The sequence below is a fragment of the Phacochoerus africanus genome, chromosome 9 (genome assembly GCF_016906955.1).
Source record: "Phacochoerus africanus isolate WHEZ1 chromosome 9, ROS_Pafr_v1, whole genome shotgun sequence".
Lineage (NCBI taxonomy): Eukaryota > Metazoa > Chordata > Mammalia > Artiodactyla > Suidae > Phacochoerus > Phacochoerus africanus.
This window is the reverse complement of record NC_062552.1, coordinates 115,892,724-115,920,117: the sequence shown is the minus strand read 5'-3', so window position 1 is coordinate 115,920,117 and position 27,394 is coordinate 115,892,724. Positions and strand designations below refer to the sequence as shown.

Here is a 27,394-nt window from a genome sequence, read left to right as displayed (position 1 = left end):
CTTCCATTTTATGGGTTGATTTTTCACTTTTATGATAGTGTCTTTTGACGCAAAAAAATTTTTGACATCTAATGTATCTAATCTTTTCTTTTGTCACTTATTCTTCTGATGCCACATGTAGGAAACCATTGCATAATCCAAAATAATGGAGATCTACCCCTACATTTTCCTCTAAGATGTTCATTGCTTTGAATTGTGCATTTAGGTGTTTTGAGTTCATTTTTTGTGTGTGGTGGGGCCAGGGGGTCATATGGATATTATTTTGCATATGGATATCCTAGCGCCATTTGTCGAAAGTACTTCCCCTAATGAATGGTTTTGGCACTTTTGTTGAAAATCAATCAACTCTAAATGTGAGGGTTTACTTCTGGCTTCTCAAATCTATTGCATTGATTTATATACTTGCCCTTAAGCCAGTACCATGGTTTTTGTTGTTGTTGTTTTGTTTTTGGTTTTGGTTTTTTGTTGTTTGTTTGGATGTGCCCATAACATGTGGAAGTTCCCAGGCCAGGGATCAAACCCATGCCACAGCAGCACCATCAGCTGCTGCAGTAACCATACCAGATCCTTAACTTGCTGTGCCACATGGGAACTCCCAGTACCATGTTGTTTTGATACTGCTGCTTTGTAGTAAGTTTTGAAGTTGAGAAGCATGAGCCCTCCAACTTCTTCTTTTTTCAAGATTATTTCTGCTAGTCTCCTTATACATTTCACTGGTTTCCATATGAATTTTAGGATAAGCTTTTCAATTTTTACAAAGAAACCAGCTATGATTCTGACAGGGATTGTATTGGATCTGTAAATCAATTTGGGGACTATTGCCATGTTAGCAATCTTCTGGTCCTTGAATGTGAGGTGTCTTTCCATTTCTTTGGATTTTCTTTAATTTTTTTCAACAGTCATATATTTTAGAGGACAAGTTTTGTACCTCTTTTGTTGATTTCTAATATTTTATTCTTTTTGATGCTGTTGTAAAGAGAACTGCTTTCTTACATTTATAGAGATATCTTTGCAAAAGTAGAGTTAATTTCTTTTTCTTTTTTTGGCTGCACTATGGGATATGAAAGTTCCCAGGCCAGGGGTCAAATCTAAACCGCAGTTGTAGCCTACATCACAGCTGTGGCAACACTGGATCCTTGATCCACTGTGCCAGGCTGGGGATTGAACCCACACTACTGCATAGATAACACTAGATCCTTAACCTGCTGTGCTACTGCAGGAACTCCACAATTAACTTTTGTATATTGATCTTATATACTGAAACTTTGCTGAATTCATTTATAAATTCTAGTAGTTTTTTAGTGGTCACCTTAATTTTTTAATGATTGTTTTGTCAGATATAGAGTTTCTGAGCGACTTTACTTTCAGCATTTTGAATATGTCATTACAATTTTGAATATGTCACTGGAAACCATTGTTTCTGAGTAAGTCAGCCGTTAGTTTGTAATGTAACGTATATGTAATGTGTCATGTTTCACTTAACTCCGGGCAGATATCTCATGTTTCTCTGGGTGTTTTTAAGATGTTCTCTTTGTGTTTACCCTGATTGAGGTTCTCTGAGCTACTTAAATTATAAGTTTACCAAATTTGGAAGTCCTCAGCCACTATTTCTCCAAAAAAACTTCTCTGCTCCTTTCTCTGTCTCTTTTCCTGCCTGGTACCCTAGTTATGCACATTTTGAAACATGATATTTACTCACAGATCTTTATAGCTATATTTATTTTTCTTTAATCATTTCCCCCTTTTCCAGATTGGATAATATCAATTGTTATATATCTAATTTCACATATTCTTTCTTTTGCCATTCCCCAATCTATTGCACCCATCTAGTAAATATTTTATTTCAGTTATATTTTTCAAACTCATTGTTTCCATTTGATTTTATTGTTATATTGTTCATTTTAATACTGTATTTCCTATCCATTCCCTCATTAACATATTTTCTTTAAATCCACTTACATATTTGTAATAGATTCTTTTTCTGTGTCTGAACTGATTCTGAGTTAGTTTATGGTTTATCTTTTTTCCCTGAATATCACTTACATGTTTCTGTTTCTTTTCCTGTCTTGTCATTTTTGGTTGAAACTGGACATTGAGGATAATAAGCTATAACAACTCTGGATTCCACTATGTTTTTACGAGAATTTCCTGTTGTTTTTGCCAGTGGTCTAAAAGGCAAATCATTGCCTTGGTATAAATTGCAAATGGTCTTAACCTATGGCTTCAGTAGCTGATACCTCTGCTTTGTTCTTTTAGCTTCCACTGCTGTTTTTTTAAACACGGTCTTCTGAAGTTCTCCCCTGCATGTGTGTTGCTCAGGGATTTGGGAGGAGTTTACATTTAATTCTTAGATCATCATTTCTGCTCTTCCCTTGCTCCTGAGATTTTCCTCTTAAATTCTTAAATTTTCTGTTCACACCAGGCTCTGTCCTCTGACACATTAAGCCAGTAAAGCTTCAGCTTTGTGGTATCTGAACTTGGCTATGTAATATTCCATTTTGTGGCTATATTCTTATACATAACTGGTGACTGGTTATTTCCAATCTTCTATCATCACAAATCATGAGGAAAAATGTCTTTGAACACATTTCATTTCACACAATGTGAGGATAATGTAGTGTAAATTCCTAAGAGTGAAATTGCTGGATAAATGATATATGCATTGAGTATTTTTGTTTTTAAAATATAAGGCAGACTATGCCAAAACAAGTGTTGCTATTAACATTGTAAAACACTGTTTTCTGATGTCTTCTTTATTCAAGTTCAGTGATCGGGTTTACTGGTTGATTGATATTCCCAGAGAAAACATTACCAAAAATACAGGTAAGAGTGATCTGAATTCTTTTACTCATGGGTCTATATTGCCAAATTTATCAAATAAAAACCATTTATTATTTTAAAAATGATTTGTTTTCCCATGTTAATGTCTCCTGTGGTTTGGGGGACATATGTACTTACTAAAAACTATGTAGTGATTCATCTGAAATTCAGATTTAGTTGGGCTTCCTGTATTTTTATCTGGCAATTATAGATAGATGGTTCTGACATACATAGCATTTATTTAAATTCATTTTCTAGAACTTGAAAATTATAATATTGAGAAATTCAGGTACCAATTAATTTTAATGAAATAAAATCATTAATTTTAAAATGTAATATGTAATATATTATTTTACCATCAAGTCTACTATTAAGTGCAATTGCATCAATCTAGTTTGTATGCTACTATAAATAAATGCCCAGAAGGAAAAAGGAAGAAAGTCAGATTCTAGAAGTTGTGAGTATTGAGCTATTAGACTAAGCTAGTAGAACTTCAGGCACGAGATACATTCCCATAGTTTAAAAATTATAAATGTTATGTTAGTTTATTGAGATAGGTACAAGAAACAAAAACCATTTCAACTTCACTTAAGGAAAAAGACTAAATGTATTTTTGTTATGGAAACCAAAGACAAAAATGCAGCCAGGTTATAGGAAGGAACTAGAAGTAATAAATGGAGAACCATCAAGAACCCAGGGAATACTTTCACCCTGTTTTCTCTTATCTATATTTTCTGTAAATCCATATTGATTTTTCCTTTTTTGCACACTGGTTTCCACATTTGAATTCATAATGGGATAAAAGAAGATGGTCTAATATTAGTAATATACTAGAAATCAAGGAAGCGCTTGTTTGGGGAAAGGAGATCATGTTAGCTCATTCACCTTTTCCTCCCTATTAATGTATTATTTGGTGCCATGCCATGAATTTGAACACTATGTCTGTAAAGTCTTGGGAAGAGTAGTTTAGATAACATCAACAGAAAAAGCCACAAAATAATCATCACAGTGATAGAATTTACAGGTGGCATGTATCAAATTCTTATATTTTCAGCACAACTCTAAACACGTTACCCGTCTTAATTCTTTTGTTACTTACTATGTATTAGGTACTATTACTATCTCCATTTTTGAATGATTTAACTGAGGCCTGTGGAGCCATATGGAGATTTGGTGATCGCTAAAAAGTGGTGAAGGCAGTTTGAAGTTGTAGAGCTGTTGTGGGTAAAAAAGAGTCCCTCCTTGATTTCTGCTTCATCATGTGTTCTTTTTTTTTTTTTCACTTTAAAATAAGGTATAATTTACATTGAGTAAAATATACCCTTTTTACTGCCTAGCTCTTTAAGTTTTCGCAGATGTATACAATTGCATAATCACTAATCGTGATTTAGAACAGTTCCATTATCTAACAAAATTACTCCAGCTTTAGTCAACTCTCCATCTCCTGGGCCCCAGCAACCACAGATCAGTTACTCTTCCTGTCATTTTGTCTATTGAAGAATCAATGGAATATAAATGGAATTATCAAATATGTAGCCTTTTGAGCAGCTGTATACTACTTTCACTTGGCATAATTTATTTGAGATACATCTATGGTGTAGTTTCTTACATGTTCTTACGGGGTAGTATTCCACTGTATAGATATACACAGTTAACTTTGTTGCAGGGCATTTGGGTTTTTTCACTTTTGGGCAATTATGAATAAAGCCACTAAAGGAATTTTCATACATATCCTTCTGTGAACACAAATCTTTGTTGCATTTGGCTAATAGGATTACTGTGTTACATGGTAAGAGTTAAGTTTATAAGAAATTAAACTATTTTCCAAAGTAGCTGTGTCATTGGGTCTTATCTCCACTAGGTTATCTGGATCCACGTCAGCCCTTAGTATATTTAAGGGTGTGTATGTGTTTGAATATAGGCGCACATGTACAAATGTGAATATTTATATAATATGTATATTAATATAAAGTATATTTATATTATTAATATATATGATTTTAATTTTAGCTATTCCAATAGGTGTATAATGGCATTTAAGTATGGTTTGAATTTGTATTTCCCTAATAGCTAATGGCATTGAAGATCTTTTTGTGTGTGTGTGCTTATTTGCCATTTGGTCAATTATTCAAATCTTTTGCAAGTTTATTATGTTATCTGGATACCACTCCTTTCTCAGATATATGCTTTATAAATATTTTCTCCCAGTCTATGGCTTGTATTTTTCATCTCTTAAGAATGTCCTTTGTAGATCAGAGTTTTCCATTTTGATGAAGTCTAATTTGTCAGTTTTTTATTTTATGGAGTATATTTTTGGCATCATACCTATGAAACTTTTGCCTAACTCAAGTTCGTAAAAGTTCTCCTATATTTAATTCTAGAAGTGCATGGTTCTAGGTTTTATGTCTATGAGTGAATTTGAGTGAATTTTTATGTTATATAGATTGAGGTTAATTTAGGTGGAATATGAATATCCAATTATTACAGCACCATTGTTGTAAAAGCTATTTTGCCTCCATTAATTTGCATTTCAGGTTCTGTATTCTTAACCAATACCACACTGTCTCGATTACTTTAGCTTTATAAATAATAAGCTTATAACTAATAATACTAACTCTTCAACTTTGACCTTTTTCTCATTCTTTTAGTTCTTTTGATGCTGCATGTAAATTTTAAGATCAACTTGTTTAGTTCTGAAAAAAAATTCTGCTGTAATTTTTTTGTTTGTTTTAGGATTGCATTGAATATATAGGTTAGTTTAGGGAAAGTTGACATCCTAACAATATTGAGTCTTCCAGTCATGGACATAGTATACCTCTCCATTTATTGACAGCTCCTTTGATTTATTTCATTAGGCTTTTGTGGTTTTCAGCATAGAGATCTTTCATTTACTTTTAAAAATTTATTTCTAAGTATTTCATGAGTTTGGTGTTATTTTAAATAGTTGTTTTTTTGAGTTCCCATTGTGGCACAGCAGAAACAAATCTGACTATTATCCACGAGGATGTGGGTTCGATCCCTGGCCTTACTCAGTGGGTCAGGGATCCAGCATTGCTGTGAGCTGTGGTGTAGGTCGAAGATACGGCTCAGATCCCACATTGCTGTGGCTGTGGCGTAGGCCGGCAACTTGCTCTGATTCCACCCCTAGCCTGGGAACTTCCATATGCTACAGGTGCGGCCCTAAAAAGAAAAAAAAAAGAATTTATTTTTTAATATTTTAATTTATAATTGTTCATTGATAATATGATTTTTGTAGATTGACCTTATATCTTGCAACCTTGTTAAATTCACTTATTGGTTCTAGTAATCTTTTGAGATTTTTCTATATGGATAATCATCCATCTAGAAATAGAGATAATTTTATTTCTTCTATTTTAATATGTATTTATTTATTTAAATATTTATTTTGGCCTTATAGTACTGGTAGGACTGCCAGTACAATGTTGAGTAGGAATAGTAAGAAAGGACATCTCCGCCTTCTTTCCAACTTTAGGGAGAAAATATTCAGCCTTTCATCATTAGGTATGATGTTATCTGTAGGTATTTTGGAGATGACCTTTATCAGGTTAAGGAAATTCTTTTTTCTTCCTAATTTGCTGAGTTCATGAATTGGTTTTGAATTTTGTTAAATGCTCTTTCTGCCTCTGTTGAGATGATTATAAGGATTTTCTTCCTTGTCCCTTGATACAGAGAATTCCACTGATTCATTTTTGAATTCTGAAGCAGCCTTGCAATCCTAGGATTAACAGCTCTTCATTATGATGTATTCTCTTTTTTAGGTATTGCTGGACTCTTTTGGCCAGTGCGTTCTTGGGGTTATCAGCCTGGAGTTTTATTTTCTTGTAATGTCTTTATCTCTTTTTGGTGTCTGGTAATGCTGTATTTATAAATTGAGTTGCTCAGCTGTTCCGGATGCTGCTGATGACCGCTGGGGGCAGTGCTCAACTTGAAGCTGAAAAGAAAGGGCACTCAGGGCTTTGGGAAGGAGCAGAGGGAACCCAGCACAGGTGATACCAGCCTTATGCTCTTACTGAGCCTTAGAAACGTCGGAATCTCATTACCCTGGGGAACTTTTCATGAGTCCGACAGAATCCTGCTGTTGGCTCTTGAGTCCCAGATATGGAACCAGGAACACACCTGCCCAGATGCCGGGTCTCCGTCCCTTCGTTCCCAAGGACTTCAGGAGTGTTTTTGACTGGAAAGTCGGTGACCTTACCAGAATACCCAAGCTCGTGGTAGGTGGGAAAATGTTGGCTAAGATGCACGTGGTTTCCCAGACGCATCACTGTTTTCCTTTCAGAGGCATTTTCACTTTGCTCTCTGCCTTGAAATGCTGTCTACTGGGAGTTTCAGGAGGGCTTTTATAAGAGGCTGATAACCTTGTATTCTCCATAGACAAAGAGCATACCGAGGATATTTTTTTATCGCATTGGAATCCATCTTCTATCAAGCTTTCAATAGAAACTTGTTTCTATATCTTGATTTTCTTTTTCATAATCATCTTTTGGGTTGAATCATACAGATTTTTTAAAAATTTTTTAAAAATTAAAAAAATAAGAAATTGTTTTAATCCAGGCATCTGGGCAGAAAGTTGGTCTTCTACTTTTTATGGTAACCTCCTCATTGGACGGTGTTTATGAGTAAGGAGCAAGTTCATTCTTTCTGGGCTTGACAGCGGTACTGGGACCAGCAAGGGGCCCCCTGTCCACATTCCCCCCCAGTGGAATCCTGCTCTGCTTGGCAGCTGAGGCGGTCCCCAGGACTTTAAGGCTGAAGTATTACTGATTCCAACAGAAGACAGTGGCAAGAGCAGACAAGGGTGTTATGAGAAATTTTGCCTTGTCTTGAAGCCCTCTGTTAAATAAAGGAATTTTCGTGGCCATTAATTGTACAGTTGCTAGAATGAAAGACATTTATGTAGTGATATTGGGACTGAGTTCTGAAAGCTTGGTTTTCTGAGTCTGCTTTTCAAGTGGGTGAATTTAAGGCAGAAAAACAATGAACCTTATTCTAGGAAATACAGCGTTTTGCACAGCAGCTTCTTTGAAAGCAGTCCTGGTTTAATTGCCAAAATGAAACGCAGGTGGGCACTGCCCAGAATCCCACAGGCGTTTGATTGCATGTTGTGGTTTTTGAAATCCTGATTGGTAGATAAACCTGATCAGAGGACAAAGTAAGTATGCAGGCTTTTAGCTCTAAATTGCACTGAAAATAAAGCTCACTTCTAAAAAAGGGAAATAATAAGAGTTGGACAGAGTTCCCTCCTATATTATGGGAAGGATTTTTCTAGAATTGGGATCGTTTTTTCGCTGAATGTTTGGCAAGATTCACCTGAAGATTTCTGGGCATGGAGTTTTCTTTGGGAGAAGCATTTAAACTACAAATTTAATTTTCTTAATAGATATGGGAATATATATGCAAGGTTTTTTTTTTTTTTTTTTGAAGTGCATTTTTGGCAGTTTGTGTCTTTCAAGGAACTTGTCCATTTCATCTAAATTGTTGAATTCATGACAGGAGAATTTTCGTGACAGTCTTTTATTAACCATAAAGGGTCTGTAGTTAGGTGGCCTATTCATCTCTAGCATGAGTTATTTGCATCTTTATTTCTTTCGTGAGTATTCTGGCAGCAGTTCATCAATTTTATTGATCCTTTCAAAGAAGCATCTTTTGATTGCACTGATTACGAGTATTGTTTTTCTGTTCTTTGTTTCATTGATTTCACTCTTTCATCCTACTTGCTTTGGGTTTCTTTGCTCCTTTTTTTTTTTTTTTTTCCCCTAGTTTCTTAAGTTGGGAACCTTTAGATCAGAGGTTGGCAAACTACAGTTTGCAGGCCAAATCTGGTCTACTGCCTGTTTTTGTAAATAAGTTTTTTTTGGAACACAGCCATGCTCATGTGTTTATGTTTTCTATAGCTGCTTTCATGCTATCATAGCAGTTGAAGTGTTAAGACAGAGACCATATGGCCCACAAAGCCCCAAATATTTATTATTTGACACTTTATAAGACCGTTACTATCTTTCAGTCCCTGCCCTAGATAATTGATTGGAGATCTTTCTTTTTTTTAATGTAAATATTTTACTCCTCCACATTTCTGTTTAGCGCTGCTCTATCTGTATCTCATAAATTTTGGTATGTTTTCATTTTCTTGCAGTTCAAAATATTTCCTAATTCCCAATGACTTGTCATTATTTAGAAGTGTGTTGTAAAATGTCCATATATCTGGGAATTTTCCAGATATCTTTCTATTGTTGATTTTTCTAGATTAATTCCATTCTGTTCTGAGAACATATTTTGTATGATAGTTTGTATAATAAAGGTTTTTATGGCCTTTTTGGTGAATCTTTCATGTGCACTTGAAAAAAATATTTACTTTGCTGTTGTTTTTAGCAGGAGTGTTCTATAAATGTTGATTGGTCAGTTGGTTGATAGTGTTATCCAGATTTTCTATATCCTCACTGATTTTGTCAACTACTTAGAGAGGAGTGTCAAAATATTCAACTATCCTTGTGGATTGGCTTATTTATCTTTTCAGCTTTGTCAGCTTTTGATTCATGTATGTCGAAGCCCTGTTAGGCATGTACACATTTAGGGTAACTTTTTAGTACATTGATCCTTTATCATATGTACTGCCCCTCTTTATTCCTGATATTATCTTGATCTGATATCTCTTTTGTCAGGTATTGAAATAGCCAGCACAGCTTTCTTTTGATTAGTATTTGCATGACATATTTTTTTCATCTTTTCCCCCTTTTATTTCCCCAGGACAACTTTAAGAATACAGTAATCAACAGAATAGAAGTATATAAAAGAATTTTAAAATAAAATCAGTGGAGTAACAAGTAAGGTCTAATACAGAAGTACAGCTGCCTCACAGTGAGACTATAATGAGATGGAGGAAGGCATAAATCGAAGCTAGAGAGTGCAGGAGAGGTGCATATAAAGGAGGAAGGACCTCAGCCTACTGAATGATCAAGACAGACTCAAATGGAGTTCCCATGGTGGCTCAGCAGAAATGAATCTGATTAGTATCCATGAGGGTGCAGGTTCAATCCCTGGCCTCACTCAGTGGGTTGAGGATCTGGCGTTACTGTGAGCTGTGGTGTAGGTCGCAGATGTGGCTCGGATCTGGCATTGCTGTGGCTGTGGTGTAGGCCAGCGGCTACAGCTTTGATTCAGCCCCTGGGCTGGGAACCTCCATATGATGCAGTGGCAGCCCTAAAAAGACAAAAAAACAACAAAAAAGGACCGACTCAACTAATGTCTTTAACTTCCAGATACCTTGGGCCCTATGTGATGGTCTGGAACAAGCATGATACTTGGTAACAAAGAGCAAGAGTAGGTATTTGCTGAAGAAATTCAGAATCTGTAGAGACTATAGATACTCGATTCTATAATAAGGAAGTGGAGGGTATGAAGCTGCAAGACCCGTAGGGAGGCTGTGCCTTTTATGTCAGGCACTAACCACATTGTAACAAGGTACAATGAAAAATGACTCAAGTTACTAGTTCAATGGAAGAACTGGAATAGCTTTAGGAAGGACTTCATGAAAAATGTCCAGCTGATATAGAGAAAACAGACATTCAAGCACTGGAATAACTATGGGGCTATTTTTCAGAATGGGACACCATCACCTTGGTCACTAATCTAATGGATACATCTTCTTAACCCAAAGTAAAGAGGGGTTTAACACCCAGATAGCCCTCCTTTCTGTAACTCTTCATGCAGTTCTATTGTTGTTCTCACTGAGTTCTTCAATAGCATGTGAACTAGATGTGAAGGCATAGATACTACCTGAATCAGTTTGGCCTTGAAACTCTTCAACTTCCAGCTCCGGAACTACCAGTTAATGCTATTCACACCGTCTTTGGCTGTTTCATATACATCTTTCACTAAGTGAATGACATTACAAATGGGGCTAGTATTTCCTGTGGGTTTAGGATAAGCAGGAGTAATATCATCATGAAACAGAAGTGTGTGCTTGTTAATATGCATGTGAGGGAGTCCTCATTATGGCCCAGCGGGTTAAGGACCCAGCATTGTCTCTGTGAGGGTGCAGGTTCGATCCCTGGCCTTGCTCAGTGGGTTAAGGATCTGGTATTGCCGCCAGGTTGTGGGGTAGGTCACAGATGTGGTTCAGATCTGATGTTGCCATGGCTGTGGCAAAGAACACAGCCACAGTTCTGATTCAATCCCTGGCCGAGGAACTTCCATATGCTATAGGTGCAGCCATAAAAAGAAAAAAAAATATGTATGCATGTGTGAAGAGTTAGAGTTGGTATAAAACCAATCCAGAAAATATTCGATATGACTGCTAATGGAGTCATACTTTCCCTGATATTCAATCACTTCATGTAACCATATGGGAACCGCATCATTGTTTCTTTTCTGATTTTTGTCGAGACTTGTAGAAAATTTTCCAAGACCTGTGGATTCTCAGGGCTCTTTTTTTCGTATTTTTAAAGTTCAAGAGAACAGAGTTCCTGTTTTGGCTCAGTGGGTTAAGAACCTGACATAGTGTCCATATCACCCGTGGCCTCACTCAGTGGGTTGAGAATCTGGTGTTTCCACAAGCTACACCGTGGGTCACAGGTGAGGCTTGGATCTAGTGTTGCTGTGGTGTAGGCCCACATTTGTAGCTCCACTTTGACCCTTAGCCTAGGAACTTCCATGTGCCACAGGGGCGGCCATAAAAAAAAAAAATCAAAAATAAAAGTTCAAGAAAGATATGCATATACCACCTTTGAACCAGTCATGCTAAAGTCCACTTAAGTTATCCATCAGAAGATTGACTGCTCTCATTGTGTTCTCCAGTTGTGCAGGAAGCTCCTTTTGTAGACAAGTATATCACGTTTCCTCATACCATTATCTTTCCCCAAATCCAAGAACTGCTTGATAGAGAGCGGTAACAACAAGAAGCATGAATAGCACTTGATCTGCATCATGACCAAGCTGCTTCAGCAGCCACCGAAGGTGGTGCACAGATCCACCCTAGGCCTGGGTGGACATGAGAGCTTTTGCAGCTAAGGTGTTTGGGTCAGGCATCTTCTTCATGAGTATCCTGGTTAGAGCTCCTGGGTGCAACTGCTGCAGCAGCTCCCAGGCTGAGTTCATCGCCCATGGCATACCCAGGACCACACATTCTTTAACTTTTAACTGATTTATGTTTTTATAGTTAAAGCAGGTTTCTTAGAGTTAGCATATTGTTCAGTCTTGATTTTTGTATCTAATCTGGAAATCTGCTTTTAATTAGTATTTTAGGCTACTTACATTTAATGTAGTTGTTAGTATGATTTTATTAAAATCTGCTATTAGGTTGTTTTCTAGCTGTCCCATCTCTTCTGTTTTACTTTTCTTTCTCTGTCTTCATATTATTTTTTATGATTCTGTTTTATCTCAACTATTGGCTTATTATTATTTCAATTTCTCTAAGTGTTGGCCCTAGAGTTTATACTATATATTTTAACTAATCATGGTCTACTTTCAAATAATATACCACTTCACCTGAAGTGTCACAATTTGCTTCTTATCAAGCTATGATTACTTTCAGAGAAAAATTATACTCTACAGTCTTATTATCTGGATTCATTGCTGTGGTGATAAGATCACTTCATAATTCTTTTTTCTTATTTTATGATCAAGTATTTGTAGGAAAATCATGGGAAAACATAGAAATGCAATCAGAATGATTGGGAAATGAAAGATCACTGTTGTTGGTAATGTTCATATAGCCTTCAATTTTGCCAATGTGACAAAAAAATTGCTGATTGTTTGCCTTTTGTTTTCAAACAGATATTGCAGCTGTAGAAGAATGGTTAGTCAGGATCACTTTACAACACGGATTAAATATTTATAATACTGAAGGAACGCTATTGGATAGGGTTCGAGGTAAATGCCAGTAGATAAAAGTAAAGTGGAATTTGTAATAGTCTTTCAACAAATCATATAGCCTACTGTTTGCTAGACTCTGTGCTAAGTGCTAGAGATAAATAAATAAGGATGATCCTGACCCTTGAGGGGCTGGCAATCTGATGAGGCAGACATAGAGTTAAATATGCATGTGTAATTATTTATAGAGATCTGCATAGTGTACTATAAAAATGTGGAAAGTTTTTTTTCTGTAACTATATTGGGTGGTCATCATAAACAATGGCTCTGTAAAGTTAGTTTTTGCGTCGTCTATAAAGTTGTTTTAGAAGATGCTATTTACTGTCTCACAGTCTACTTTGTGAGGATCACTAAGCAAAACTTCTTGCTCAGTCTTAGAGCATTTGTATTTTTTCATAAAAAATTGATTGTTTTAAGCTTATGAGCACTGAAGAATAGGACTGACTAGGCTTTTCTTTTTCAGTGATCTTATATATAGCCCAATTTTGGGATCACCTATAGTGCTATATAATATAGGGAAAAAATCCCTTAGTCTTGGATTTTGTATTTATCCTCACCTCCCATTTTTACTTTTATTGTTTGGCTCCCACTTTGATATGGTGCCATGTAGAATGCAGAGTAAAAATAAATAAATATTTTATCTTATGGAAAGAATCATCTGGGTAGCTTTAAGAAACCTAGTCATGATGGAGTTCTCACTGTGGTGAGAGGGTCAAGGATCTGACTGCAGCAGCTCAGGTTGCTACAGAGGCAAGGGTTTGATCCTGGGCCTGGTGGGTTAGGGATCTGGCATCGCCGCAGCTATGGCATAGGAACTTCCAGGAGCTTTCATATGCTGCAGGAGCAGCCAAAGGGAGGAAAGGGAAGGAAGAAAGGAAGGAAAGGAAGGAAGACCTATAGACAGGAAGGAAGGAAGGGAAAGTAGTGATGATTCAGGGCCAAGACGGTGAAGTAGGAAGACCCTGAACTCACCTCCTTCTGCAGACATTCCAAAATTACAACTGTTTACAGAGCAATTATCTATAAGAATGACCAGAAGACTAGCAGAAAAGATTTTCCACAACTAAGCACATAAAGAAAGAACCACAATGAGACGAGTGAGAAGGGTAGAGACACAGCATAGCCAAGATGAACACCCCCAGGTAGGCAACCCACAAATGGGAGAATTAAAACAATTGGAGCGGTGTCCTTCTTAAGGAGCAAGAGTTCCAAGCCCCACATCCAGCTTCCTAGACCAGAGGTCCTGCACTGAGAAGACAAGATCCCAGAATGCTGGGCTTTGAAGGCCACTGGGGGTTGTGTGTGGAAACAGAGAATCTGTTCCTAATGTGTGTACACTGCCCTACACAGAGGCAGGAAGTTGAAAGGAGCCTGGTGCAGACCCACTTAGGAAATCATCAACTTAAAATAATGATGTATTTAGCATGTAAATAATCACGTACATAGGTTGTTCTATGGTAACCACAAACCAAAAACTTGTAATGGGTAAACAAAAGAGAGAAATGACTGCAAACATAATACTAAAGATAGTCATCAATCACAAGGGAAGAGAGCAAAAGAAGAGAAGAACAAGAGAAAAGAACAAAAAACAAAAACCAAAAAACAAAATGCCAGAAAACAATGAACAAAATGACAACAAGCATGTACCTATCAATAATTTTACTTTAAATGTAAATGGACTAAATGCTCCAATCATTGGCTGAATTGTTAAGAAAACAAGAATTAACATTGTTAAAATGGCCATACCGCTCAAGGCAATATTTATCAAAACACCAATGACATTTTTCACAGAACTAGAACAAATAATTTAAAAATTTTTATCGAAACACAAAAGAACCTGAATAGCCAAAACAACCTTCAGAAAGAATAACAAAGCTACAGGTGTTATGTTCCTTGATTTCAAGTTGTGCTAGAAAGCTACAATAATCAAAATTGTGTGGTGCTGGCACAAAAACAGATACATAGATCAATGGAACAGAATAGGGAGCCCAGAAATGAACCCACATTTCTATGGCCAGTGAATCTATGACAAAGGAGGCAAGAATATTTAATGGAGGAAAAGACAGTTTCTACAGTAATTGGTGTTTAGAAAACTGGAAAGCTACAGGCAAAATAATCAAACTAGGCTATTTTTTCACACCATATACAGAAAAATAAACTCAAAATGGATTAAAGACTTAAGTGTAAGACCTGAAACTAAAAAACTCCTAGGAAAAACATAGGCAGTACACTTTTTGACATCAGTCTTACCAATATTTTTTTAGATCTATTTCTTCACACCAAGGAAACAAAAGCAAAAAAACAAATGGGAATACATCAAACTAAAAGGCTTTCACACAGTGAAGGAAACTATCCACAAAATGAAAAGGCACTCTACTGAATGGGAGAAGATATTTGCAAATCATATATCTAAGGGGTTAATATCCAAAATATAAAATCATGGAAACAACCCAAATGTCCATCGACAGACGATTAGATTAGGAAGATGTGGTATATATACACAGTGGAATACTACTCAGCCATAAAAAGAACAAAATAATGCCATTTGCAGCAACAAGGATGGAACTAGAGACTCTTATACTGAGTGAAGTAAGTCAGAAAGAGAGAGACAAATACGATATGATATGATATCACTTATATCTGGAATCTAATATAAGGCACAAATGAACCTTTCCACAGAAAAGAAAATTGTGGACTTGGAGAATAGACTTGTGGTTGCCGAGGGGGAGGGAGTGGGATGGATGGGGTGCTTGGGGTTAATAGATGCAGACTATAGCCTTTGGAATGGATTAGCAATGAGATCCTGCTGTGTAGCACTGGGAACTATGTCTGGTCACTTATGATGGAGCATGATGTGCAAAAATAGAATGTGTACATGTATGTATAACTGGGTCACCATGCTGTACAGTAGAAAAAATGTATTGGGGATATAACTATTAAAAATAATAAAACAATAAATAAAAACAAAATATACAAAGAACTCGTACAATTCAACATAAAAAGAAAAACCTTGACTTTTAAAAAATGAGCAGAGGACCTGAATAGAAAATTTTCCAAAGACATAGAGATAACCAAAAAGTACATGAAAAGATGCACAACATCATCAATCATCAGAGAAATATAAATCAAAACCACAATGAGATATCACTTCACATCTATCAGAATGAATATTATAAAAAGATAATAGGAGTTCCCATTGTGGCTCAGTGGATTAAGAACCTGATATACTGTCCATGAAGATGCAGGTTTATCCCTAGCCTTGCTCAGTGGGTTAAGAATCCAACATTGCTGCAAGCTGCAGTGTAGGTCACAGATGCAGCTCGGATCCCCTGTTGCTGTGGTTGTAATGTAGGCTGGCAGCTGGAGCTCCAATTCAACCCCTAGCCCAGGAACTTCCATATGCCTTAAGAAATTAAAAATGGAGCTACCATGTGTTCCAGCAATTCCACTTCTGGGTATTTTTCCAAAGAAAATGAAAACACTATCTGAAAAGATATATGCACCCCTATGTTTATTATGGCCTTATTTATTTATAATAGCCAAGAATGGAAGCAACTAAATGCCCATCAATAGATGACTGGATAAAGAAGATGTGGTGTATACATATACAATGGAATATTACTCGGCCATGAAAAAGAACGAAATCTTGCCATTTACAAAAACATGGATTAATCTAGAGGGGATTATGCTAGGCAAAATAAGTCAGACAGGGAGAGACACATACTATATGATTTCACTTATATGTGGAATCTAAGAAACAAAACAAATGAACAGACAGGTCAAAAAAGAAACAAAGTCAAAGATCTAGAGAACAAATAGGTGGTTGCCAGAATGGAGGTGGATAGGGGGATGAGTGAAATAGGTGAGGGAAATTAACAGGTACAAACTTCCAGTTGCAAAATTAATGAGTCATGGGGATGAAATGTACAAAATGGGGAACATAGTCCAAAATAATGTAATATATTTGAATGGTGACATGTTAGACTTATAGTGAGGATCATTTCATCATATGTAGAAATATCAAATCACTATGTTATGCTTGAGGAACTAACATGCTGTAGGTCAATTATACTTCGAAAAACAAACTCAGAGCCAAAGAGTTCAGATTTATTGTTAACAGAGGCGGAAGGGTAGGGGAAGAGAGAACTGGATGAAAGTAGTTAAAAGGTACAAACTTCCAGCTATAAGAAAAATCAGGACTAGGAATGTAATGCACAGCATGACTGATAGAATTAACACTGCTCTATGTTAACTATGAAATTCATTAAGATAGTAAATCCTATTTTTTGCCTTTTCCTTTATTTTGTATCTATATGAGGTGATGAATATTCATTAAACATATTGTGCAGGTAATCATGTGTGTAAGTCAAATCATTCTGCTGGACACCTTAAACTTATATGATGCTGTGTGCCAGTTATGTCACAGAACTGGAAGGGAAAAAAAAAGTAATGATCTCTTGACCCCACCGTATACCGATTAAACTCTGATCATCTTCAGGTGGGGTCAGACTTGTGGTTGCCAAGGGAGAAGGGAGGGAGTAGGAGGGACAGGGAATATGAGGTTAATAGATGCAAACTCTAGGCTTTGGAATGGATAAGCAATGGGATCCTACTGTGTAGCGCTGGGAACTATGTCTGGTCACTTGTGATGGAGCATGATACTGTGAGAAAAAAGAATGTATACATGTATGTGTGACTGGGTGCCCTTGCTGTGCAACAGAAAATTGACAGAACACTATAAATCAGCTATAATGAAAAAAATAAAAACCATCATAAAAAAATTCCTAGGCAATTCTGATACGCAAAGATTGAAAGCTGCATATATGCCGAGAGACACATACAAGTCTATCTAATGCAACGTTATTTGTAATCAGAAAAAAACCAAAAACAATGTAAATGTTCATCCGTAAGAGAAAAAACAAATACATGTGATATATTTTGATAAAATGAAGGAAATAGACCCGTATAAATCAAGAACAGAATTACAATGTCCCAGATGTAAGCTCAAATCTCCCTGTCTTCTAAGATCTGGTCATTAATTGTCTGTATACACACGCTGTGTCCTGGAAAGGTAGCTGCCTTGCCCCAGATCTCTTTGAATTTCAGAGTGAATTAATTTGGTTATAAATTGTGTCTCTTTCCTTTCTTGGCCACCCTTGTGTGGGGTCTGTGTGCTACACTATGTCAACCTAAATGGAAACTTAGTTTCTCGCTTTGCACAAAGTGAAATATATATCGCATAAAGTCTGGTTTGCAGCAGATTTTATCGAAAATTTGGTGAAGAGATGGAGGAGAGTCACACTGCCAAAATGTAAACAGCTACGCGTGAATGAATCTCTCTTCTTAAAAGTCCTTTGATTATTTTTGAAATTTAGCAGTACTCTGTCAAACTGTCCTGGCTTACTTTTTGTATTCTCTTTTCTCATTTTTTTCAGAAGAACAAAATCCTCCCATTCATCTTGGTTGCTCAATGGTTAATGAACCCTACTAGGAACCATGAGGTTGCAGGTTTGATCCCTGGCCTTGCTCAGTGGGTTAAGGATCCGGCGTTGCCATGAGCTGTGGTGTAGGTGGCAGATACAGCTCGGATCCCGCATTGCTGTGGCTCTGGCGTAGGCCAGTGGCTACAGCTCTGAATCGACCCCTAGCCTAGGAACCTCCATATGCCGTGGGAGCGCCCCTAAAAAAAAAAAAATAAAGACGAAGATGTTCAAAGCAGTACCTCCCATTCCACATGCTCTTCTGCAATATGATCTTGCCAGGCCCCCTGCAAGGGAATTAGATCTCATTCCTCTTACTCTAGAAAATAAGAAGTGACCTATTTTTTAAAAATTTATTGGAATATTGATTTCCAGTATTGTGTTAGTGTCAGGTATACAGCAAAGTGATTCAGTTAAAGTATACATATATATATGTGCACTCTTTTTCAGATTCTTTTCCCATATAGGTTATTACAGAATATCGGGCAGGGTTCCCTGTGCTATACAGTAGGTCCTTGTTGTTTGTCTTACATATAGCAGCATGTATATGTTAATCCCAGACTCTTAATTTATCCCTCCCTCCCCTTTGGTAACCATAAATTTGTTTTCGAAATTTGCGAGTCTGTTTCACTGTGTAAATGAGTTCATTTGTATCATGTTTTAAAAAAATTAGATTCCGCATATAAGCAATAACCACGATATTTGTCTTTGTCTGACTTCGTTTAGTATGCTAATCCCTAGGTCCATCCCTGCAGCTGCAAACGGCATTATTTCATTCTTTTTATGGCTGAGTAGTATTTCATTGTGTATACACAGAACCTATTCTTCAGTGGAAACTTGGGACTATGATGACAAGAAACAACATCAGTAAAGTATACCCACATGTGGTAGATCTCAAAGTGACGAAATGCCCTTGTGCCAATGATGTGGCCTTACTTGGCTTCATTATGGGTTCAACTCTTGATGGTAAGTTTGTGGCTTTTTTCAAAGTTGGAGGTGGTGCTTTGTATTTTATAGCAGTGATGTTTAACTGGCAGTGCGAGTTAAACACATAGGCATAAGGGAGTGAAAATGTTACCTGAAAACACCTAAGAGTTTATTCTTCGTCACTTCCCCTTGTCTACTTGCTAGAGCGATAAGCTGTTTTTTCTCTGTGAGTTTTTGGCATGTTACTAGTGACTTTAGAGTCTCTCCAAATTTCCTTGACAGTCTACCCTCCCTCAACATGCTCCTTCCCCCCAAAGACCATTCATCGCATTTCCAGTCCATCTGCCATTCTTGCCGTGTGTAAATACGTAAAGTTGTTCTAAAGGTTCACATTATTTTGTTATGTATGGGCTTTTCCATCACTGCTGTAATACTGAGTGGCATCCTTACACATTTCAGTTACTAAGCATCTAATTCTAGTTGTTTTTATTAGATCAAGTATGATCTCCTTGTCCTCAAATTCAATGAATACAAAGGGGAAAAAAGAAACAAAAGATTTAAAAGATAAGAAACAAAATGTTGTTACTCATAGATGATACGTGTATCTATAAAAACACAAAAGAATCAATAGACAAACCATCAGAAAAAATGCAGGAGTGCTGCAGCATCAAAGGACATCATAGCAATATATAAAAACCACTCCACCAAAACCAATTAAAGATGATAATTTAAAAATCCTATTCAGAAAGTAATGAACACCAATAGGCACCTAGAAACAAACAGTCAAAGAGTTGCAAGGCCTGTTGTGTAGAAATTATAACACCTTAATGAAAGCGTTAAAAAAAGACAAATATATATTTTATGTTCATGCACAGGAACTTCTGTTACTGTAAGGTTGTGAATTCTCTCCAAATTTATCATCAATGTGCTACAAGTCCAAGAAAAATTAATAGCAGTGTGTGTGTGTGTGTGTGTGTGTAAATTGACAAGCCAATCCCAAAATTCACATGGGAGACTGAAGCAACACGAAAACAGACATAATTTTAAAGAAGAATAAAAAGAATGAAAGGTTGCCCTACCATGACTTCTTATAAAGTAATAGATTCAAACAGTATGCATTGGTATAGGAATGGACAGATAGCCTTGCCCCAAAGTTCTTAGAATTCCTAATGGCTTGCAGGCTCTTAGTTATCTCTAGCTTTCATGCCTGCTTGTGCTGAATCAGGTTAATTAGAAATTGTGTCTCTTTCTCCTCTCTGTCAACCAAATGGAAACCCAGCTCCTTTTCCAGCTTTGTTTCATGGATGCCAGGCTAGAGCCCCTCCTCCTCTCTGTCCAAACCTGCCTTACTTGTGTGAGTCACAGGAAAGGAGCCAATCTCTGCATCCTGCCACACACCTGGGAGTCAAGGAGAAAAAGGGCAGTCTCAACTCCTTGGGGTCTCGCTCTTGAGACCACCTCAATGTCCCAAGAGAAGAAGCAGTTTGAACACTTGTTTTTAGGTGAAACCACCTTTTCCCCAGCTGGCCACCAAAATCTCCAGGTCACTTATGGTCACTCTACCCCACGTACTGTTCTGGACTTTCTTTAATTTCACCCAAACTCCTGTCCCTCTCCATCCAGCCAAATCCACTCATTGGAATTTGTGGTCTGTCATCACCAAACTCTCCCCATATTACTAATTGTTTCTCTAATTGGTCCCTTAACTTTCTTGCCATAAAGAATAATCTGGCAGAGTTACCAGTGTGGTGCAGCAGAAACGAATCCAATTAGGAACCACGAAGTTGTGGGTTCAATCCCTGGCCTCGCTCAGTGGGTTAAGGATCCAGCGGAGCCATGAGACCCCTAGCCTGGGAACCTCCATAAGTCACGAGCGTGACCCTAAAAAGCAATGGCAATAATAATAATAAAAATAATAATGATAATATTCTGGCTATTCCCAGTGAACATTCTTTTCCCTGCAGCCCTCTCGCATGTCACAAGTCTGAGTCTCAAGGGGTCATTGTCCTTATTCCTTAGAGCTACATCTTAATAATTATTCTTGTCTTCTCCCTCAAAATACCCACTTCCTTTGAACTCAGAACTTTTCCTCTTTTTTTTTTTTTTTTTACTTTTTAGTGCTGTACCCATGGCATGTGGAGGTTCCCAGGCTAGGGGTTGAATCAGATGCAGCTGCCAGCCTACATCACAGCCATGGCAACGCCAGATCTGAGCCACGTCTGCGACCTACACCGCAGCTCACGGCAATGCTGGATCCTTGACCCACTGAGCAAGGTCAGGGATCGAACTGGCAACCTCTCGGTTCCTAGTCGGATTCGTTTCCGCTGCGCCACAACAGGAACTCTGCTAACTCTCCTTGGTTCCCATCCTTTGATGACCTTCCCGTCACTCATCCTCACTGATGTGTTTAACCTCTGCACCCTGCCTTCCTCACCACCTTCTTTTTTGTCACTATTTTCGGTGATTTCATCACCCTTATGGATGACTCATGCTTTCAGGGCTTCCTCTCCTCCAACCGTCTTTCCCCCAGCTTACGTCTATGGTCATTTTCTTGACCTTGCTGTCTCTGACGATGTGACTATTTCCAAAATCACCACTATAAGCATCTCACACCCTGCCTGTAACCACCTATTCCACCCCCGGCCTCACTCTCTGGCATTTCTCTGATTGCATGGAGACTCCCATATCTTGTCTCCACCACTTTTTTCACTACCCAGCATTCTTACTTTTCTCTTTCTTCACCGTAATTTTCATAGTCCCTCCTTACAGACATGTCAGAAACTTCCTTACCCTTCTCTTCCTTGCCTGCACAGTCCCAGATCTCATTAAACCCCCCTCTACTCCACTGGAATAGCAAAATATTACTAGAAAAAAACTGCACACCAACTGGTCTCACTTTAAAATTCCACCAGCTGGTCTCACGGTAAATTCATGATCTCGAGTCTCCATCCGGCACTCAGTGCCACTCTGAAATCCTCTCTCTCTTCCCTGGAATGTTTATTTCCCCACTCTGCAAAATGACCTTGTCACACCTCTTCCACTCCTCAAACACTCTGCCTCACTGCCTTTCCCTTTCACTCGCAGCTGTGTCTTTGATATTTGGGGCAGATCAAGATTGATCACAGGACTCTCTGGATTGGTGGCATATTCTGATCCCCTTCAATACAAAACAAAATCCTTAATACTTAGATGGTTGGCTGAACTCCCATGTGTAACCCAAAGTTCTCTTATCTTTCCAATGCTTGGGGAAGTGAGATTCAAACTGAGGAAGGGGAGTTGAGACAGGGGTGGGGAATGGGCTGGCAGGGGGGCAGATGCAGGCTCTGTCCCCTAAAGACCCTGCACCGTAGGAGTGAGCCACTCGCTTTGCAAAATTGTCTTGCTTTGTTTCTCTTTTCTCTCCATGGTAGGTGTTTACATAGGCCTCAGCTTTTCTGGATTTTGGAATTATAATGATACCACGTGGTATAACCTGACAGACATGATCTACTCCCAAGTTGGAGAAGGTAATTCCACTAACAGTGCCTTCATCTTCAGCATCTCCTTTATATCAGCACTTGATGACTCTTCATGAGGACGTCACTTTTTCCTTACTTTTGAACCTGTGGTGTGATTTCTTCCTTCAGAGCACACAGAGCTTTCAGTGGTGGATATGGTTCTAGCAAATCATTTTTTAGTTATCCTCACCTCTTTGGGCCTTTTTATAAGTGGAGATCTTCGCTATCCATCATCCTCTGTCTTACCGGTAGGTGAATGGCTCTGTAACTAATGGTTAATCTTAAATATCTTCTGTGAAATAAAGTTGAAATATTGGATACTTGAGTTATGTGTGATAGATCTTAGAATTGAAACGCTTCCTCCTCTGGAGAAATGGAAAAGTATAATATAGTAACTGTTTCCTTTGCCTTATGGTGTTGACTGTATCATTTGGAAATGGGGCTGGTTTTATGGCTGTACAGTTTTCTAGGGAGTTTCTAATACGTACATGTAGAAAATGCTCTCTGTATGTATTTATAGTTATGTATACTCCCCAAATGCTTTAAGGTACATAAAGCTAAATATAGTATTGCACAGTAACAAATTGAAAGTAAGTTTTAGGATGAAGAGAGGGGAAATGAATTCTTAAATATGTTAATAAATACCTCTCAAAGTTACCTAAACAGAAATAGGAAAAGTAACGACAACAACTTAGGAACAGCAGGAGAAAAGATTGGGGAAGTGTACAAAACGGTAATGGCATTGGTTGAGAAGTAGGTATTTCTTATACATGGTTATTATTACTTTTTTCAGGTATACAAATATTAACAGCCTTCTTTCTTTCTCACTATCTCTAAGAAAGTATCATCTGTTGCTCAAACAACTCATAGATCTGGCCTTTCATGTGCCTATCATGTGGTTGCTAAAGAAGAGAGCTGAAACCACCAGGAACAGTGACCTAAGGTCAAAGCACAGGGACTTAGGCAGGAGCTGTGCCTCCTCAGGGCCTGATCCAGGGCTGCACTGGGCTGGGCAGAAGACAGAGTGGCCGTGGCCGTGGGGGAAATAGCGGGAGAAAGGCTCGCCTCCTGAACCCCCGCTGGTGGTAGACGTGGTTTCTTCCTACGCACTGAACTCCTCCATTGAAATCATTAAAAGGGGGAGCTCCCTTCGTGGCTCAGTGGTTAAGGAATCCGACTAGGATCCATGAGGATGAGGGTTCCATCCCTTGCCTCGCTCAGTGGGTTAAGGATGTGGCAGGTGCAGCTCTCATTCGACCCTTAGCCTGGGAACTTCCATATGCCGTGGGTGAGGCCCTAAACAAAATAAAAATATAAATAAATAAATAAATAATTAAAAGGTGGCGTTTTGATCTCAAAGGCATTCTGGCATTAAGTCAGAGTATGAATAAATTAATCCATTGGTGAAACAAGGCAAAAAGACTGAGAGGGAAATCTCCACGATACTGTGTAAAAAACCTAAGAAGCTGACTTTAGGGTTCAACACTCCAAACTGCAGGATGTAAAAAAAAAAAAAAATCATTTCCTTTCGCGTAATTGAAATTGCTGTGTTTTGTTATGCCTTCTGATGTGCAAGGGAAAATTAAGATTCCTCTTTTTTTTCTTTCTTCTAGTTTTCAAGGGCAGAGTTTTGTGGTTTCGAAAGGGTAAGAAGCTTTCAATTTCCAAAGAGATGTTTCCTTGATGACCTAAGGGATGAGCAGCAAGACAAGAATTCATAATATAGATTATCTCTGATACTGTAATGTTATTTGCAGTGTGAACTTACAAACTGTATTTCCACTGACCATTAAGCAATGCCTTCCCCTTCCGTTTCAAAGGAGGAAATGCCCTCTTCATTTCAGAGGCAGCTCCCACCCCCTCTGTCTGGGGTTGCTGTGGTTGTTCAGTGTGTTGTGCACAAGGGCACCCAGTTGAAAAGACAGTAGGGGCCGAAGTCTGGCTAACACTTTACTCCCCAACCCATCTACACCCCTCCTCCCCCATGTGCAGGTCTGTGTCTACCTGGAGAAAGGGGTACTCTTTCTAACTTAACATGCTCTGATTCCACAGCTCTGATTCTGGCTTTTTGGGGGGAAGAGTGGATTTTATTCCATCATTTATCTCCCTTCTCTGCTACAATGTCAAGTTTTGTGATTCAACTAAGTTAGTTTCATCAACATATACACACACTTTAGTGTGGAAAGCATGATGGAATTGTGAGTATTTCTAGCCTTTTTCTGTATCTCCTCTCCATTCTGTCCTCATACAGGCCTGTGGGCATACACACACACACACACACACACACACACACACACACACACACACACACACATGCTCATTCACCCTGTCTAAAGGACAGAGGCATTTATTTCTCAGGAAGCCAAAGAAGCTTTTGACTTTCTTGACTTCTTGCTGTGTTAAGTGGAGGAAATGCCAAGCAGAGAACTGGGAAAGCCACGTAGGCAAAACTGATTTACATTATAAAGAACAGAGGGACTCCCAAACCTAGATAAACTATATCATTCAAGAATGAGGACGAAGAAAAGAAATTTTCTTAGCTAAGTCAGGACAGCTTATCACGCAGAGACTCCTGCGAAGGAATGGGATGCCAGAAACAGCAATAGAACTAGAAATGGAAGCTCTAAGCTCAGCAGAAAACCTGTCTGACCTTTTCACCAGACCTGAGCCTGCCTTTCTCTCTCTTTTTTCTTTTTGAGGTAAGTCTTCCATTGTATGGACTGAACTAGAGTTTCCCTAACTTGTCTCCTATTGATAGATATTTGGGTGTTTTTAATTTTTTTGCTTTTGGATTACAAACAATGCTGCCATTCATAATTTGTGCCTAGCAGCTTCGTACACATCCAGGTCTATCAGTGCAATACATTCCTAGAACTCGAATTGGCACATCAAGGAGGGAATGCTTCTGCAATATCAAAAGACAATCACAAATTACCCTGCATAGAGGGTTTTGACTTTTTGTTTTTGTTTATTACCATCTACAAAGTTATTAACCTACATCCTCTTGAGCTAAAATATCTGAGCAAAATCAGGGGGGTTGGGTAGGGATGAAGGAGAGGGGAAACAGAAGTGTTCCAAAGACAGTGAGGTCATGTGGCAGGGGAAGAAAGGGGAAAAAGTGAGCTTATTCTTACAAGTATAAGGATTTGCCTTTGGGGAAGACCTCTTTTATAATGGTTGAAGGAAGGATCTTCAAAATGGGATGCACGTGGCTGTCGAGCCAGGTAGTTGAAGAAGTTAATACTTGATGATTCATTCATTCACTTGTTCATTTCACTTATGCACTTATTCAGCCATTAGCATTCTATTTGTTGAGCCGAAACAAGCATCTATTTGTTTAGACAAATACGTGTTTAGCATATATTTGTTTAGACAAGAGAGGATTCCCTCCTGAACCAGACAAGCTGATGTATATGTAGCTTCCCATTCTACTGAGGGAGCTCGACCATAAACAAGTCCATAAACACACGCAGAATCTGATTGTCGATCGCACAAGGGCTTGTTGAACTTAAAGCAGGAATGAGAAAGGAGAGTGAAGGGAAAATAAGCCTCTCCAACTGCATATAAGCAGAAACTCCAATGATTTGAAGAAATGATTTCAACAAATATGTCAGACGGAGGTAGAAAGGCCCTCAACTGGGAACTTGACAAGAGGCAACATCTGTCAATTATCCACCAAAATGTGTTTAGTGGAAAGAGCAGGGATTTGGGGTCACTTCCTTAAGGATGGGATTCAAGCTCTTGGGAGACATGCAGAGTCTTTCCTAGTCAGAGCCTCCCTCACCTTCTTCAGCCTTGTCGAGCCTGCCCCTCACCCCAAGGCACAGGAAACATTCGCCTTCCCAGAAATGAGCCATCGTTTCTCCCACCTCAGATCCTTTGCTGGAGATATTTCACCTTAGGTGCACCCTCCCCTTCTCCCTTTCCTTTCTCTTCGAGAATTCCTGCTCCTCTTCAAGAACTCCTCTGTGACTTTCCTGTGCAGTCTCAGAGCTCTCAACACTAGTTCCTGTCATTTGTCTGCATTCTGTCTGTTGAGCCCCCTCGAGTAGCCTTGCCAGACTGTAGATTTCATGTCAAGGACTATTGTATTTGCTATTGTTACTACTGTACCTTGCAGTTAGGCCATCTCAGTAAATATTTGCTGAATCCATGAGTGAATAAATGAAGACAGACAGGAGTCCAGTCTTGCAGGAGCTTAGTAGCCATGCAGCATGGAACTCTGAACAGTCATATACCTTACTGGACCTCAATTTCTTCATTTTAAAATGGCATAACAAGGAGTTCTCATCGTGGCTCAGTGGTTAATGAATCCGACTAAGAACCATGAGGTTGTGGGTTCGGTTCCTGACCTTGCTCAGTGGGTTAGGGATCTGGCGTTGCCGTGAGCTGTGGTGTAGGTTGCAGACTTGGCTCAGATCCCGCATTGCTGTGGCTCTGGTGTAGGCCGGTGGCTACAGCTCGTATTAGACCCCTAGACTGGGAACCTCCATGTGCCGCGAGAGCGGCCCAAGAAATGACAAAAGGACCAAAAATAAATAAATAAATAAATAAATAAATAAATAAATAAATAAATAAATAAAATGGCATGACAATATCTACCTCTTAGAGGTGAAGTGATTAAATAACATGACAAGGAGTTCCTTGTGGCTCAGTGGGTTAAGGATCCAGTGTTGTCACAACAGTGGCTGGGGTCACTGCTGTGGAGCAGGTTTGATGCCTGGCCTAGGAACTTCTGCGTGCCGTGGGCTGGTCAGAAAAAAATAGCATTAGTAAGAAAAA

The 27,394-nt window shown here is 38.4% G+C and overlaps 1 protein-coding gene across 1 annotated transcript in view; it reads left to right on the top strand.

Moving 5' to 3' along the window:
• Positions 1 to 27,394, top strand: part of CATSPERB (cation channel sperm associated auxiliary subunit beta) — a 91,903-nt gene that overhangs the window by 7,786 nt on the left and 56,723 nt on the right. The window contains exons 4-9 of the mRNA XM_047796398.1: positions 2,763 to 2,823; positions 12,613 to 12,708; positions 19,005 to 19,154; positions 22,526 to 22,621; positions 22,742 to 22,860; positions 24,226 to 24,258. Coding sequence (XP_047652354.1) covers positions 2,763 to 2,823; positions 12,613 to 12,708; positions 19,005 to 19,154; positions 22,526 to 22,621; positions 22,742 to 22,860; positions 24,226 to 24,258 — 555 coding nt within the window. The remainder of the gene's footprint in view (positions 1 to 2,762; positions 2,824 to 12,612; positions 12,709 to 19,004; positions 19,155 to 22,525; positions 22,622 to 22,741; positions 22,861 to 24,225; positions 24,259 to 27,394) is intronic.